We start from the raw sequence: 15,868 nt of genomic DNA, 5'->3' as shown, positions 1-15,868 counted from the left end.
GCGCTTCATCGGTGTTGCTGCTAGTCGGCCACGCTGCTCCTGGCCACGGCAGATCAGAGCTCTGATCTCCCAGACACACCTATGTCGACAGCCAGGGAAACTCCAGCGCAGGCGGGCAGCAGCCACTTCCCAGAATCACAAGGAACTAGCAGCAGATTCCCGACGCAGACCAGACAATGGTGCCTTGCAGACGGAGGCCGTCGCAGAGGCAAGCGATGCTATCCTCATGCTCAGCCGACAATTAGCATCCAGCGCAGGAGCAACAGGCAGAATCGAGACTGATCTATTCGTTCAACCGCTGCTGCAGCTTCCTCCCCACCTCCCCCAAATAAAGCCGTGTTTAGTGGAAAGAGGATGCCCATATGTACCGTACCCTCTGCCTCACACCCCGCCATTTCTCCAGATGAGCAGCCTTATTTAAGAGGAGCCAGCGCATTCTCTCACGGCAGCTGAAAGCAAACCAGCCACGTTCAGGGATGGCACCTCTGCTCTCCCCTCTGCACCACACGACAGAGAGAAAAGGAAGCTCGCTTGCTACAGCATCCCGGGTCTAAGGTTCCTGGACCTTAGTAACACTCTTCACCCCAATCCTGAACAGCCCCAGACATACAAGTCACGCCACTCTGCACCAAGTCATCTTACCGTTCAAGTTAAATCTCCTTTCCTTGCCCCCACATCCCCTAGAAGGACTGCTAGTACCTCAAAAATTATCCCAGGACCACACGGAATATATTCGCTAAAACAGATAGAGATTATACGCAGTGCCTCTGACACAGGAGGTAAGATTTCAGTGCACACCTTAGAGAGAAAGGCTGCCAAGGGGTCCATGCTCAGAGACCCCCCAGACCCACTCGCAGCTATTCACTGCCGGCATACAAAAGAAAAGAAGACACACCTGAGAGCCATCCCACTGCGCAGAACTGGAAGCAAAGAGCTTTCTTTTATCCATCAGCATTTCCAGTTAAACACCACAGCCCGATGCCGTTTGTAGAGCATGTAACGCCGAATGCAGGCCCGGAGAGCTTGTCCACGGATAAATCCACTCGGTTCTGACCATACCATTGACTGGGGGAAATCAAGACCTTTATTCCATCACCTGAAACCCTCAAAATTGATGGATGGCTTTACTCATCAGTCTAGAACCAGCAGCTTCCCTCTGCCAAACGCAAGCATTGAACGGCAACCGAAATGCCTGAAGTTTGCATTGACATGTGACACAGAAGGAGAACAGAAAAAAGAACCTCTTGAATCTTCAAGGCAAGGAACAAGCGAAGAGGTGGCTCTGGTGCCTGTCGGCTGGCTGGAAGAGAAGGAGCCCTCAGGATGCTACAGACCGACGTCCAAGGACGAAGGAGAAATTAGTTTTAAAACTAAGTGAGGGAGGCAGGAGGGTGGAATCTTCTCCCCACGATGACGCAATGGTTCCCCCATGATGCTGCGAGCCATGGTTACAGCATCTCTCCCTGGGCACCGCCTCGCCTCCCCAGCCCCCGCCCTTCCACTTCCTTCTGCACAGTGCACCCTGCAGTCCGTGTGAGCACAGCGCCATGAGATCCGCAGGTGGACATCCTCTCTGGGCGCAGGAGCACAGGGGTGCACAGCAACTGCACAGCCTCGCATGCAGCTGCCACCACCCGACTGTCTCCTTCCTGCAGAGCTATTTCACCCCCTCGCCTGCCCCGCCTTTGGAGGGGCACAGTCCCACCACTCGACAGCAAATCCCAGAGCACAAGTGACACACGGTAAAACCCCCTGGCTGGGAAACTAGGACTCTAGCATCCGCAACTCACCATCGAGGTGTCACAAATTGAGTTTAAAAAGCCATCCCAAACGTCCTTTGAGCCTTTAGATTGGTTAGATCCTACTATACAGGAGGCTGCGATCCTTGAAAAGCATTTTCCGTCACACTTATGAGCCTCCAATTTGCGTGCATTTACACACACACCCAGTCTCTTTCTCTCAATCTCTTTAAAATGCACTGCGTGTAAATCCCTGTGCCCCATTTCCGACTCCCAGATCAAGTGTAAACTTCTTCTATATTAATAGGCATGTAAGCTTTCAAAGAGAAGAAAAAAAAAATAACCAAAAGCCTTTGCAGGGAGCGAGCTGAGAGACACATCGCGTGACATGCTTGGAAAAAGCACAGAAATAGGAAAAAAAAAAAAAAAAAGCCTTGCTTCCAAGAGCCATTAATAAACCCCACGGCTGAAGCAGCAGGTGCCTAAAAGGTGAGAGATTTGACCGTTTGTCTCGCTTCTCCCAAAGGGTGGAAGGAAACAGTTAGAAAGAATGGTCTGCCCAAATCAATCAGATACTTTAGCAGTGTATGGTTAAAGCCAGAGGCCTCTCCCCGGGATGCTGGTGTCACACCTAATTTCGGTGAGATTATTTAAAAAAAAAAAAAAAACCCCCACGATTCAAAAGCCATGCACAGGTTTCTCGCCCAATCCACCAAGGAAAAACACAGGCTGGGTGGAACATGCAGGGCGATGAAAGACCGGTGCCAGAGCCCTGCAAAAGGCGCGGCGAGATCGCCGACCCTCTGCTCCACCCCAGGGAAATGGCCGGTTCTCGGCAAGGGGTCGGAGGGCAGCTTTTCAGACCCGACACACAGGTGCAGAGAAAAATCTGCCGAGCAAAGAGCAGGTTACATACGTTTCTCTGCCTGAACGCGACATGGTCGCTCCCCAACTGTTCCAACTCACAAGGGAAGGTGGGGGAGGAAAAGAAGCCGATGAACCTCTTTGATTCGGGGCTGGAGGGAACTCAATCCCAAATCAAGGTCCGCTCTTCCTGCAGATGCCGAAGCCCCCCGTCCTATTCCCGCAAGCCACGCGGCGTCCCCCCCTTTACCCCCGAAATGCACACAGCTAAATCCCAAATCTGGTCTTCTTGCAAATGCCGAAGCCCCCCGTCCTATTCCCGTAAGCCATGCGGCGTCCCCCCCACCTCCACCCCCCAGATGCACACAACCAATCCACATAGAGATCAAATCATTGAAGTCCAGCTGTTGTTTAATGATGCAAGGGGGGGGGGGACACCCAGGCAGCCAGGACAGGAGGTGCAGCTACAGAAAAGACCCAGGAACAAAGCAATCCACCCGCACGCGGAGACGGGGAGCGAGCAGCTGCGTGTCACAGACGCCGGAGGCACGGCTCCATGTTTCCCCGTTCGCCCGCCGGCTGGCCATGTCGGAGCCGGCCACTCCACGCAACTCAGAACAGATAACGGGGGGGGGGACAGGGTCATCTGTACACGTCGATAAGAGATGACACGATTGAGAAGGGTGCTGGAGGTGACACGGAGACGAGATACACACGGGGGCGATAGCGCCGGGGAGCACCCCGACACGGGGGGACGCGGCACCCCTTCCCCGGCGGGGGCAGGCAGGGGCGGGAAGGACAAAAAACACCCGGGCGGGTTCCCTCGAGCACGCCGCCTCCTCGCAAGCGTGCCGGGAACGGCTTCGAGCGCGCCGACCCCCGTCCAGCAGCCTTGCCCGAATGGGTGGAGGGACCCCAACGCGTGCACCCCCGCGCCCCGCCGCCTGCCGCAGCGGTGGGGGCTCTGGGCGTGCACCAAGCTGCCCAGGAGCGGAGAGATGGATGGAGCGCAGCGTCGGCGTCCGCACGGACACGGTTCCAGGGGAGGGGGCTGCGGGGGGGGGCAGAGGCTGGGGGTTTGGGGCAGGGGAAGGGGCACAGCCCTGCCCCAGGGTGCTCCTCTCCGTCCCGCAGCATCCCCATCCCCATCCTCGCCACCTGCCGCCTTACCTGCCGGCCCGCTCACATCGTCGCGCGGGAGCCCGGCGGCGCCCCCTCCCGCGGCCCGGCCCGGCTCCCGGCTGCGGACGCTGCGCGCAGGGGGAGGCGGAGGCGGCGCGGGGGACACTGCGGCTCGCGCGCCCGCCCGGGCTCCAGCCACTCGCACAGGTGATGTCATTGCCCGGGCCGCCGCCGCCTGACGTCACCGCCCCGCCCCGCCCTGGCCCGGCCCGGCCCCGCCCGCTAGGGGCGGGCCGCGTCACTGCGGAGGCGAGGGAAGCCGCGCCGCGGGGCCGGGCCAATGGGAGGCCGCGCCGCTGTCACGTGGGAGGGGGGGAACGATTTAAAGGGCCCGGCGAGGAGCAGCACGTGGTGATGTGAGGCGATGTGAGGGCGGCTTTGAAAGTGCGTGTGTGTACAGACACACACACACACACCATATGTATATAGAGGGTGTACACACGTGTGTGTGTGAGAGAGTCAGTCAGCACGTGGCGACGTGAGGGCAGCTTTGAAAGGTGTGTGTGTGTACACCATATACATATAGGGGGTGGAGAAGGGAGTAACACACACGTGTGTGTGTGTATATATCAAATAGGCGTAGGTTTACGAGCTAGCCACGAAGGAGCTCTGTGAGAGAAGGAGGAAGACCGCACAAGAGTGAGTGGTTTGGGGGGCGGCGTGAGGAAGAGAGTACAAGTGTGTGTGTGTGAGCGTGGCTCTGGGGAGAGGGGGCGAGAGAGCGCTGAGCGGGGGGATGTGGGAGGGTGTTGAGAGTGAGCAGTTGGGTGTGTGTCTGTGTCTGCGTGTGCAAGCCAGCAAGCAGCTCTGGGGTGTGTGTGTGTGTGTGAGGGAGCCCAGGAGTGAACAGCCCCGCAGGGGAGATGGGAATGATGAATGATGAGCAGGCCTGGAGGGCACCGCCGCGGGCAGCATGGATGCTCACCCTCCTCGGCCCGGTCCTTCCCACATTTAAAGGGGCTCCCCGGGTCTTCCCTGTGTTTTGCAGCGGAGCGCGGGTGGCCGTGCACCTGGTTAAGGCAGGAGCTCCGTGCTGACCTGAGCTACGCATGAGACCTGGGTCTGTTCACCGCTGGCCAGCACCAGGACACTTCCCAATCCCTGCTAAAGCCTGCAGGCTGCTGCGACTAACAGCATTAGTTGCTGCTATTACCCAAGCCTACAGGCTACTAAAGCCTAAGGATTGTGGCAATCGGGACTCCTAGTAGAGATGATGTCTTTTATTAGACCAACAAGATTTTTGCAAAAAAAAAAAAAAAAGATTTAATTGCAAGCTTTCAGGCACAAACGCCCTTCATCAGGCATTGGAGAAAAGGTTGTAAAAGTTCTCCTGGGGGCTGTGTTTTGTATTCTCCTACGTCTCGTGGAGGCTTTGTGCTGCCCCTTCAGACACGTATCGGTTTCGTGCGAGGAGAGTACTGGGGGAGTTTACACAGAGGCTCTTCTCAAACACATGCACCCACACACATCTTGTTTCTTAAATCTCTCCCTCCTCCATTTGAAGGTATTTCTCCCACAGCGTCTTTCAGTGAGATACTTGAAAATTCACTCGTTACCATCATTGCTATTATTTTTTTTTTTTTATCTCCCTCATTCATGTGGTCGCAGCTTGACAGAGTCCTGGGTGCTCGCTGTGGGTTTTGAGGCCCTGCCAGAGATGCCAGCTGTCACGCGAACTAAATAGGAACACATTGCCGTTCAAGGCTCCTGACCCCATAGTTGCATCTCCCTGTTCAGATTTATCTTCATCAGATGCAACAAGGGGGTGGCTTATGGAGAGCTCCAGATGCACTCGTCACTCGCTATCCTGATGGTGCCAAGGCCTGGGCAAGGGGACTCTGGTCAGTTAATCACAGCATTAACAAATGCAGAAACTGAAAAGACCAATTAATTCCTTTAGTCTGTCCCTTGGCCTCTTAAGGATCATTTTCTGCCGTGTATTTTGTACCTTGTGTGTCTGCCTTGACATCTTCCCCCACCATCAGTGAAAGGACTGAAATGTCTATGTCCATCTGGTATGTCAGGATGGACTTTGTTACCTGATCTAGATCTACTTTAGGGGTATCCAGATGTTGCTATCTTGGTGGGGGACATCAAGGGTCACTTAATGGGCTCTCTTTTTGCTTTATGTAGACATTTAATTTGTATCAACATTGTGAAGCTGAATACATAAGCTCCAGGACGAGTGTACTGGAGGCTTAGGGGCTAGAGGTGGTCCTTAGCAGTGGCAGATAAATCTGAAGCCCTTTAAATGTGGCCTGTGGCATGCAGGGGAGCATGGCTCTTCCTGCTCTTTGTGGAGTTGGTGTGTACACTGGTCTTACCTTGTGAACCATGTTTGCATGCCCACCCAGCGCCTGGTTGAGAGCCACAGCCACATAAGGGCAGTCCGTGGGGCTTTCTTCCTGCATTAAACCCCACCTCCCCCATTTCAGCACGTCATTAGAGCCTGTGTCCAGTAAGTCCACTCTTATTCACTAAAGCACATTTCATTTTAAGTCAGCACCATGCCATGTCTTAAGCATTTTTTGCTAAAAGGGAACAGCTGTTGATTCAGGGGCTTAATGGGACACTGCTGTGTAGCTGCCAAGTTGCGACTCAAGAAGGTCTGGAATGAGAGTGTAGCAAAGTGCTTGGTTAGCGTTGAGGATGACGTTAAACTCATGGCTGTCCAGACATGACCATTTTCAGCCCACGCATTGCCCCTTGTATATCCTTTGTCTCCTCTCAAGGTTGAGGCTTATTCCTTGAGGAGGATATTCCTACCCTGTGCCCATTCACAATCCACCTTGCACACCCATGCTGTGGCTCAAAACCAGTATGGAAAGGACATGCAGACCAGGATCCTGACTTGACATATACTGACCAAACCCTGAAGCTCTATGGGATTAAATAAAGATAATCATTGTTTACACCAGTGAACAGAGATTGATGGCCAAGGATAGCCGTGGGCTGCATTCTGGATCTTTATGGACTCCATCTGTCCTCGAGGTTGTTTTCTGGGCAACCTCTTCTGTCAGTTCAGTGGCACATTTATGCTTTTACAAGCTGGAACTGGGGGCATTTATTCCAAAATGCCAAGGCTTTTTCATTGCATCACCCAGGGAACCCTGTCATAAAGCTGCAAACTGCTAAGCTTCAGCAAAATGGAAGAATATTGATCACTGAACAGCTCGATTTCCAAAACGGGAGAAGTAATGAAGGGGAAATGCTTTAAGACAAAAGCACATTTCAAAAAAAAAAAAAAAAAAAAAAGGAAGCATTTTTTTATTATGAAGCCTGTGTTTAGTTCTGAAAATACTGAAGAATCAATAGCACTTGGAAAGGACAGAGGAAGGACTGAAGCAATGATTGTGCTGAAAAGGGTTATGGAGAATCTGCCAGGGCAGGATGCTAACTTCAGGGCTCCAAATCAGACAAATGCACAAAACCCAAGAGCATAGCCAAGACTTTCTAAAGTGACAAGTTATTTGCAGCGGTCCAGTATTTGAGTGCCTGGCTTGAGATGCTTTAAATGGGCCTGGGTCTTAGGAAGCACTGAGGACCCGCATCTCAGAAAATAGGGCCCCTTTACAACGTCTCGATTTGGGCAACCAAGAAGTGAGATGTACCAAATCTCTAGCCCCTTGGCTGACATCCCAAAGCTGAAGTATAAAGGTTCTCGCTCACTTTTGCCATTTCCTAGTAGAGAGGATGATGCAAAATCTAATGGAGCATGGCAAAAGGCATAATCCTTATCCAAAGTCCACCCCCTGCCACACTTGTAGGCCTCAGTCCAAAGTATGAGGGCACTGGTGCTATTCTAGCAAAAGGCAATAGAGTTACACTAACCTAGAAGAATTTTTCCATACGTCGAATAAATATTAGTTGAAATGATCGGCGATGTGAAGAAAATAGGACGTTGAGTCAGACTCTCTGTACAAGCCAGCATACATTCTTATTGGAAATACTTCCACTAAAAGATTTGGTATCTGATTCTCCTTTCACACTTGTATTAATTGCACTAACTTCCATGAAGGATCTACTGTTGACTTTCACTGATGCACATGAATCTGACTCCTGGATTTTAGATTTCTTGAGGACATAGAGGTAGGTTTTTAAGTCCTCAAGATATTGCCTTTGAAGTTCTGAATAGTGAGTAGCTGCTGTTTGATTGCACACAATTTTGCTCTTTTGAGAATAAGCAGGGAAATCTTGTTAGAAGGGTAAATATTACACTGTAAAGCATCTGTTGCTCTCTGAACTTTTGCTTGATCCTGTTGCCGGCATCTATAATACTGACCAAATGTCAGCCTAAATATGAGTTTTAACTGTCCTAGTGAAAACCAACAGTAAAATGTTGTTATTTAGCTTCTCGGAGAATTGGGCAGTACGTGGGAATTAAACTCAACCATTCTGCTGTGCAGTGCTGGGAGAGGGAGAGTAACAGGAAATCAAAGCCAACAGCCTTACTCAGCTATAGTTTGTTCTTACTTGGAACTTACTGCCTCGTCTCATTTAATTCACTGACTTCTGTGAGACTTAAGAACATCCTTAAAGATTGTGTTTGTCTGCCTCTTGCGTCTTGCCGTAATCCTAGACTATGAGCTCTCTGGTGGAGGAACTGTCTGTGTTTTTACCTTGGTTATACAGTGCTTAAAACCATGAGTCTAGATCTCTTGCTGGTGATATGATATCATCTGATCTTGGTAGCACCTAAAAGCTTCAGTCATGGGCGAATACCGCTTTGTGCTAGGTGCTGTGCAACCAAAAGTTCATCTTGCTTCAGGGTATGTCTATATGCACTGTAGATGGGAGTGTAGTGTGGAGATAACTCGACTGCTCTTAATAGCTCCCATGCCATTGGATCCGGCAGACCAGGTTCTTTGGGTAGATGTCGTATCTTTTATTGAACCAACTAAATTGTTGGGGGAAAAAAATGTTCTTTGCAAGCTTTCAGGCCCAAACACCCTTCTTCGAGCATATGGAGAGTCTCAAGCATAAGAAGAAGGGTGTTTGGCCTTGAAAGCTTGCAAAGAACAATTTTTTTTCCAATTATTTACTTGGTCTAATAAAAGATATTGCATTTACCCAAAGAACCTTGTCTGCCTATGTCCTTAGACCAACTTGGCTATAACCAACACCCCCATTCGATCTGGGATTGCTCTCAGTACTCAGTATCCAACTTGGGTACTTGTGCAGTTTAGACACATCATAGTTTCATAGTTGTTAGGGGCTGGAAGGGACCTTACAGATCATTGGGTCCAACCCCCCTGCCTTGCAAAGCTTAAAATCTAAGGCTCAGTCTGCACACTTTTATTGTACGCCTTTTATAATGATTTTGAATGGGATGGTGACTCCTTTATATTGACATATCTATAGTAGTATAGACACATTGCACTAGTGTGACCGGCAGCACCGTACCTAGACTCCTGGTGGCCTCAGGCAAACTTCTAGTATCAGGGTTTCCCTCTGCCAGAGATAATGATGATAATAATAATTGGACAATGGGGGAAAAAATTACAGTTTTGGGGCCTCCTTTCTCTCTGGGCTCCTGGCGGCTGCCCGGTCCATCCATGCCTATGTGCAGCCCTGGTAACTGGAATGATCTGCTTTATTCTCCTTTATGCATGGGAATAAACTATACTGGTATAAGTGCAGTTATACACATATACTGGTCTACTACACCAGTGTGTATTGACCCCACTAGGAGAGCTGTCCCACGCAAATTATACCAGTGTATTTAAAGCAGTACGACTTTTTTGTCTGTAAGACAAGAGACAACAGATGGATCCAGACAAACAGAGGGGGAAGCACAAGGGAAAATGGAGACAGTGTTGGTCAGCGAGACAGGCAGTTGTCTCGGCTCACCAGCTGTCTAACCAATGCTGAGTGCCCCAGTAATGCAAGTGATAGCTGTCATAACAAGAGCAGGGACCAAACCCTTACTCGATGCTGCCTCAATGCTTAATTCGGGCAAAAATTCCCGCAACTTCAGTGCAAGCTCACCTGAGTCAAATTAAAACCACCCTTGCAGAAACCATCCTCGCTGGGTGCTTTCTGATTGCGAGATGAGTTGATAGCTGATTTTTAAGGCTCCATAACAACAAATATAGCATTTTGGTCCTTATTTCTCCCGGGGTGGATAAGCATGATAACGACAGCCTGTAAGAGTGGCTTTTTTTTTCCATCTGCTAACCCTATTAAATAGTTCTTCATCCATGAGGACAGGCATTGGATTTTGCCGGAGTCATTGTACTCCAGACAGAATGTATGCAGCAAAACACCAGCTAATTGCCAGGGCAAAATCCATAGTCTTGGAATATGTTATAACTTCAGTGCCATCCATTACTATAAATATCTTTTGAGCAGACAAGGGGTTGCCATTGCTACAGCCTTGAAAACAAATTGTGGGTGTAGAATCTGCTCTGGGTTCTTGAATACAAAAAAGAAAATCCAAACACACATCACTTCTGTCATAAGAATTGAGGAGTGGAGATGATTAAAAAGCAAAGGAGGCAAGTTTACACCGACGCCGCGGCTTGCTTTGTTTCGGCTCTGGAGAGGTGCTAGCCCAGCACAATGCTTATAATTGGGCAGGGAACTTTCTTTTTAAACTGAACTTTGTTATTTCTTCAGATAGGAAAACATAGTAAACATGCAATGAGTGTGAAGATAGGTGTCTGAATTTAAATATGCCTACTTCAACTAATTGCTGCCCTGTACCTGGTCAGACATTTCTCTGTCTTCCCTCTTTTCTTTCCCCGCTTTAAAAATGCCAATACAGAAACCGAAGCTGTTTACAGGAAAGAGGCAGCCTTGATAAGTCTCCTTGCTAGGCAAGATTTTGGAGGGGGGAAAGTTTGAAATTATCCAAACGTTTTCAGTTTGGAAATGTCAAAACAAAACGGGTTTTATTTGTTTTCCTGGGTGGTTTTTATTTCCCTTTGGTTCAAAATGTCATTTTATTTTTAAATCTTTAGAAACTATATCCTGGAAAGGTTCATTCTTCTGCACGCAGCTTCCCAACTCGGCTGCCCAGCTCGGAGGCAGAGACAGGTGCTTGGTAGGGCTGTGCTCCAGGACACACCGTGCAGATGCCTCCGGTGTGGGCTGCAAGGTAAGGGGCCGATGGGAGAGACTGAGCGACTCAGGCAGCCCTCGGCGCTGGCCGTCCCATGGAGTGTAATGGGCTGGCATCATTGGCGTGACAGACGGCCTAGTGCAGGGGTTCGCCACCTTTGTAGACTTGAGGCCCTATCAGAAAATCATAGAATCACAGAAAATGAGGGTGGGAAGGGACCTCAGGGGGTCACATCTAGTCCAGCCCCCTGCTCAAAGCAGGACCAGCCCCAACTACATCATCCCTGCTAGGGCTTTGTCACACCGGACATTAAAACCCTTGACAAATGTCAGCCCTTGGCTTTCACTTGTATTTCTCTGCTGTCAAAAAATTAGAGCCACTGTCCTGTTGCAAAGAGCTCAGAAAGGTTCTGACTCTGGATTCCTATTTGCAACCTCTGGCCATGTCCAGACAGGTGTGGCTGTGTGGTATGTGGTGCTGCAGACCCGTCTGCGGTGCTATGCACTGCACATTCAGGTGCTCCCTGCACTGTTACCTTGCAGTGCAAGGGGTGTCGGGGGGTTGACCCTGGGATCTCCCAGGGTCAAAAAAAAACATGCAAAAAAGGGGGGTGGTGCATGTGGTGGCACCGCGCATTGCCTATAACTGGAACCTGGCTGGCTAGAGAGCCACACTCCAGCTGTTATCCAGGCTCCCAGCTGCAGGAGCACCACAGCTGCAGCTTCCTTGGCCCCCAGGATCCTAGGTAAGGCTGCTGGGGCAAGCACAGTTGGCCCCAGCTTCCCCTACTCCACCTGGGATAACCTGCCCTACCAAAGCGCATCTGGTACAGGCATTCCCCAGGGACAAGTAGCAGCAACACAAGGTGTGCCACTGCTTGTGAACCAAACACCTGTGCTCATCTGGATGTGGCCTCAGGGTTTATCTTGTTCATCACCTTGGCACACTCAACAGTGTTGTGCAAATGATAGATGTCAAAGGATCTCAAGACGCGTCAGGGTGCTGCAGCATCCTGCTTGAGAATCGCTGCTCTAATGGCTGGATAACCAGAGCAGGTAAGGGATATGCTGCTATTTGAAGTGCCAAGTCCTCCACAGGTAGGGGCAAAGTTTGAGACCCCGCTTTCTTTCCAGGGGGGTGCGTGTGCTCTCTGCAGTGGACCATGTTTTTTGTTGTTCCTGCATGGTCGTTTGCACCCATGCACCATGCTGCCCCCTCAAAGCCATGATGTTTTGCCCTGGTGTAAAGGGCTGGACAGGACACAGGCAATGCAGACCCCGACCTCCTGTGCACGATGCTTGCAAACGTGATGTCCGATGGTTCCCCAGCACCTGCAGAGCTGACTCAATGCAAGCTGTTCGGTATCTCCCAGGAGTTGGTCCCAAAGGAGGTTTCCCTGAGACATGACTGACTAGGGATGTGTGCCGAACAAAGCTGTCACTTGCCTTAATGCAGGCTTATTCTTGACAAGGTAGAGATGCTCCCTTGCATGCAGAGGCTGGTAACTTTCTGAATGGTTAGGGAAGCGGCAGAGATGCAAGGCTTATGCAAAATATAGCCGAAAATGTTTCCAAGGAATGGCATAGGACCTCACCAAGGTGACTAGGGATATATCCCACCTCCCAACCCCATATCATCCCTTTTGCAGCTCTCAGTCCATGCTGTGGCTTCAAGCTCCAATCCCTAGGATGTATGAATAGCTGTGTATTTTGTATATGGGGAGTGATAAAGGGGAGGGGAGGTCAAATTCCTGTCCCTGCCTGCCTTCTTTTTCCCCTCACCCCTAAATTGCCCCTTTCCCAGTTGGGTTGTGTAAAGCTGATGCATAGCATCCTGAGGCAATGCAGCTCTGTAATGGAAACTGGTATTGCTCTAATCTTTACAGGCTTGTACCCAGGGGCGAAGTGCACCTCTAATGCAGAATTTTATGCTGTGCCCTTCCAAACCTTTCCCTAGTCCATCCAGTCGGAGACGTTCTTCAACAAGAGTCTGTCTCGCAAAAGGAGGATTGCTTGTTTGGCTCCACTCCCTTAAATCCATCTGTATCTCCGTCGGTGTATCCAGTTTTCTCTCCCCATAGCCATTTTTCACAGTCATTCCAAAAATACGTCCTCTGGCAAACATCGAATCTAGTACTCTATCTAGTGCATCTATGTTCTTAATGGATGTATCATATTTTACAGTAATTTGCTCATTTGTCATGCAATCAACTCCTTTGATCAGACATGGGAGAAATGTAAATATCAATTATTAACCATACCCATTTTGGTCTTGCTTGACCGGATTTTTTTTTTTTAAAAGAAGACATTGATTCATTTACGTTTCAGTTCTCCAACATATTTTTAATTAGGATGCTCAAATATCTTGATGTGCTATAATTTTTAAGGAAAAGGAATTTGCTCACCAGAGCAATCAATGTACCATTGTATTTTTTATGGCTGAGAGACACTTGTGAAGGGAAATGCGGAATAAGTGGAGTTTTAAAATCTTGTCTACAGATGAGTGGTAGATAGCTGTTTTAAAACCTTTCCGGCTGAATTCTCTGTTGTGTAATCATTTACAGCAGCGCAAAGTGTTTGGCAAGTAGGTGTAAATTGTAGAGCTGGTCAGAAATCTTCTGACGGAAAAGCTGATTTGTTGAAAGTAAAATGTTTTGTGAAAATGTGCTACTTTTGAGAAAAATGACTTTTGAAACAAAAATCGAGGGAAAAAGCATTTCAGAAAAGGACGAAACATTGGATCTCAGTCACTTTGGAATGGACCCTGCTGATTTCCATCTGCAAGCAAGTCCCAATTTCGATTTTATTTTATTTTTCCCCCCAGTGTTATGTTTATATATGGAATTGGACTGAACTGTTTAGTTTTTCAAAGCAAAATGGATCCCTTCTGCAAATATTTGGGAGGGGATTTCAATTTGCTGGAGATATCGACATTTTTACCCTCATCTTGCTTCAAAGTAGAAGAAATTTCAGAAACTTCCCAGAAATGAACAATATGGGTCTCACTCGGGTCAGATGCCTGGCGTTGTTTGTAGTGAGAGGGTTTGAGCTGGAGCACTTCTGCTCCCCCATAAGTCCCAGTCCCTCAAGTAATGGGCAGCCAGTGCCTTCAGAAGCATTTTCAACCCATTTTGCAGCAATGCAAATGACAGCCCAAGGTGCAAGCGGATGAAGAATCAGCCCCATTGACTTCAGTGGAGTTCTTCACATGCTTCAAGTCAAGCAGCTTAAGGAAGTGCTTAACCACTCGGCTAGCTCAAGGCTAACTCTCTCTGCGCTGCCTCTGTTGTAGGGCTGGCGATCTCCGGTTTGGAAGGTGACCTCCTACGCTCTGCTGGTTAGCCACGCTGCAAATTTAATAGATTTCATAGAAATCTTGCACTCTGGCTTTTTCTTGTTCCTGTAGCAGCCTAGGGTTGCAACCCTTGTGCTTTGAGAATTAAAGAACGTGGCAGAATACGGCAGACCTGCAGAGGCGTCCCTAGAAAGGTTTTTCAGTGGTAAGAGTCTGGGATGGATGGGGGGCTGGCTGGGAACTGTCAAGGTGTTAAGGTATTTCTATTATGGCTAATTCTCTGTGTTAATCACACCACAGATTCTTTCCAGAGTATTATTTTGGTGCAACCTCGTCATCCTATATTGAACGGCCATCATCTTGCCATTTCATCGGTGCGTCCTCCAAAGTGATTTCAGGACGAGTTTAGTGTATGGGCATCAGTCGCCTTGTGAAAAAACAGCTCCCTCGGATGCCGTGATGTCACCTCCAAATAAATATTATTCCATGCTCAGTGAATCTCCGGAGTCCCTGTTCAACCTGTTGCGTGCTTGGTGTTCAAACCTGGGGTGGATTTTGTAGGATGGTCTTTTCTGTGGTTCCTCCAATATCCTGATCAGGAATATGGAAGGGAAACTCTAGCTATTGGGTCAGTTATTACCAAGGGTCTGCTTAACTGCCTAATTACTAAGGGTCTGCTTAACTTGTAGTGAGACAAAGCAATTTTTGCAGTCTGATCTTGGCACAAAGAGCCAATTTTGTGGGCATTTCCCGCTGGCCCTGCCCCTCGCCACTGACTGACGGAGAGGCATATACCATATAATTTAATAGCAAATTCTGCGGAGAGTAAATTATATCATATAATTTATCATATTATGAGTCTAAATATTAAGTCTGTTATACATATGAATTTATGTACGATATAAATTGTAACATATCATTTATTTTTATATGTAGCTTTTTACAAGAAGTTTAGAAATTCTAACTGATGCTAACCTTAATAGAAAGGTTTTCACTTCACTGCCTGGCACCTTCACTTAGTCTTTGTCACTAGCAGACAGTGGGTGCATCTACACATTCATTAATGAACCGCAGTTTAGTTCTTGGATAACCACGCACTAAATCACGCTACTGCACAGTAGTGCTGGTGCACGGGTTTTCTCAGACGTTAACTGTGCAGCAGCCTAATACTACTGCGCAGTAGCGTATTAGCACAGGTTTTGCCTGGCACGCTGCTGCACAGTGCTATTAGGCTACTGCATAGTTAGCGTCTCGTGTAGATGCAACCAGAAACTCTCACTCACGTGATCTATTGCTGCAAGGACTGTCACGTTGTCTTTGTATTGTGGTAAGCATTGAGATATTCACATAATACACTGTTTTAGAATAATATGTCGGCAGGGCACAGTTAGGTTGTTTTCATGGGAAATTGTGCCCAACGCAGTATTTCCTAGCAATTGCAGGAATGCCACGTTTCACGGTTTGCACAAAAACCGTGAATTTTAGTAGACCCCTAGTTATTACAGCTATAGGACCATGTAACTACCTAGATGGTAAACTTTAGCTTGCAAAATCGTAATTTTGAGGTTGGTTTGCTCAAAATTTTGGCTGTGGATATATATACCAAATCCTACTTTTGTTCTGAGCATCTTGTCTCACCTGTTGTCATTTCTGCTGACTATTAATCCATATGCAAACTAGTGCGAAGAGCAAGTGTGTCTAACAAGCATACTTGGTGGATAATGGT

General features: G+C 48.7%; 1 protein-coding gene and 1 long non-coding RNA gene across 18 annotated transcripts in view; one reads left to right on the top strand and one right to left on the bottom strand.

The window, feature by feature from the left end:
• The window catches only part of PTPRS (protein tyrosine phosphatase receptor type S), a 199,905-nt gene extending 195,963 nt beyond the window's left edge, over positions 1-3,942 (bottom strand). For all 16 annotated transcript variants that reach the window (XM_059719988.1, XM_059719970.1, XM_059719972.1 and 13 more), the window contains exon 1: positions 3,774-3,942. In XM_059719988.1, coding sequence (XP_059575971.1) covers positions 3,774-3,942 — 169 coding nt within the window. The remainder of the gene's footprint in view (positions 1-3,773) is intronic.
• A 181-nt stretch (positions 3,943-4,123) lies between these two features.
• Positions 4,124-14,627, top strand: LOC109282339 (uncharacterized). 2 transcript variants are annotated; one of them, XR_002089316.2, is made up of 4 exons: positions 4,124-4,282; positions 10,748-10,884; positions 14,140-14,347; positions 14,443-14,627. It is a non-coding gene; the product is annotated as an uncharacterized LOC109282339 (long non-coding RNA). The 2 variants fall into 2 exon arrangements; XR_002089315.2 differs by having other exon boundaries at positions 4,124-4,424.
• Positions 14,628-15,868: the final 1,241 nt, after the last annotated feature.

Source organism: Alligator mississippiensis, chromosome 16, assembly GCF_030867095.1.
Source record: "Alligator mississippiensis isolate rAllMis1 chromosome 16, rAllMis1, whole genome shotgun sequence".
NCBI lineage: Eukaryota > Metazoa > Chordata > Crocodylia > Alligatoridae > Alligator > Alligator mississippiensis.
Note: the sequence above shows the minus strand (reverse complement) of the source record. Positions and strands in the feature narration are given on the sequence as shown.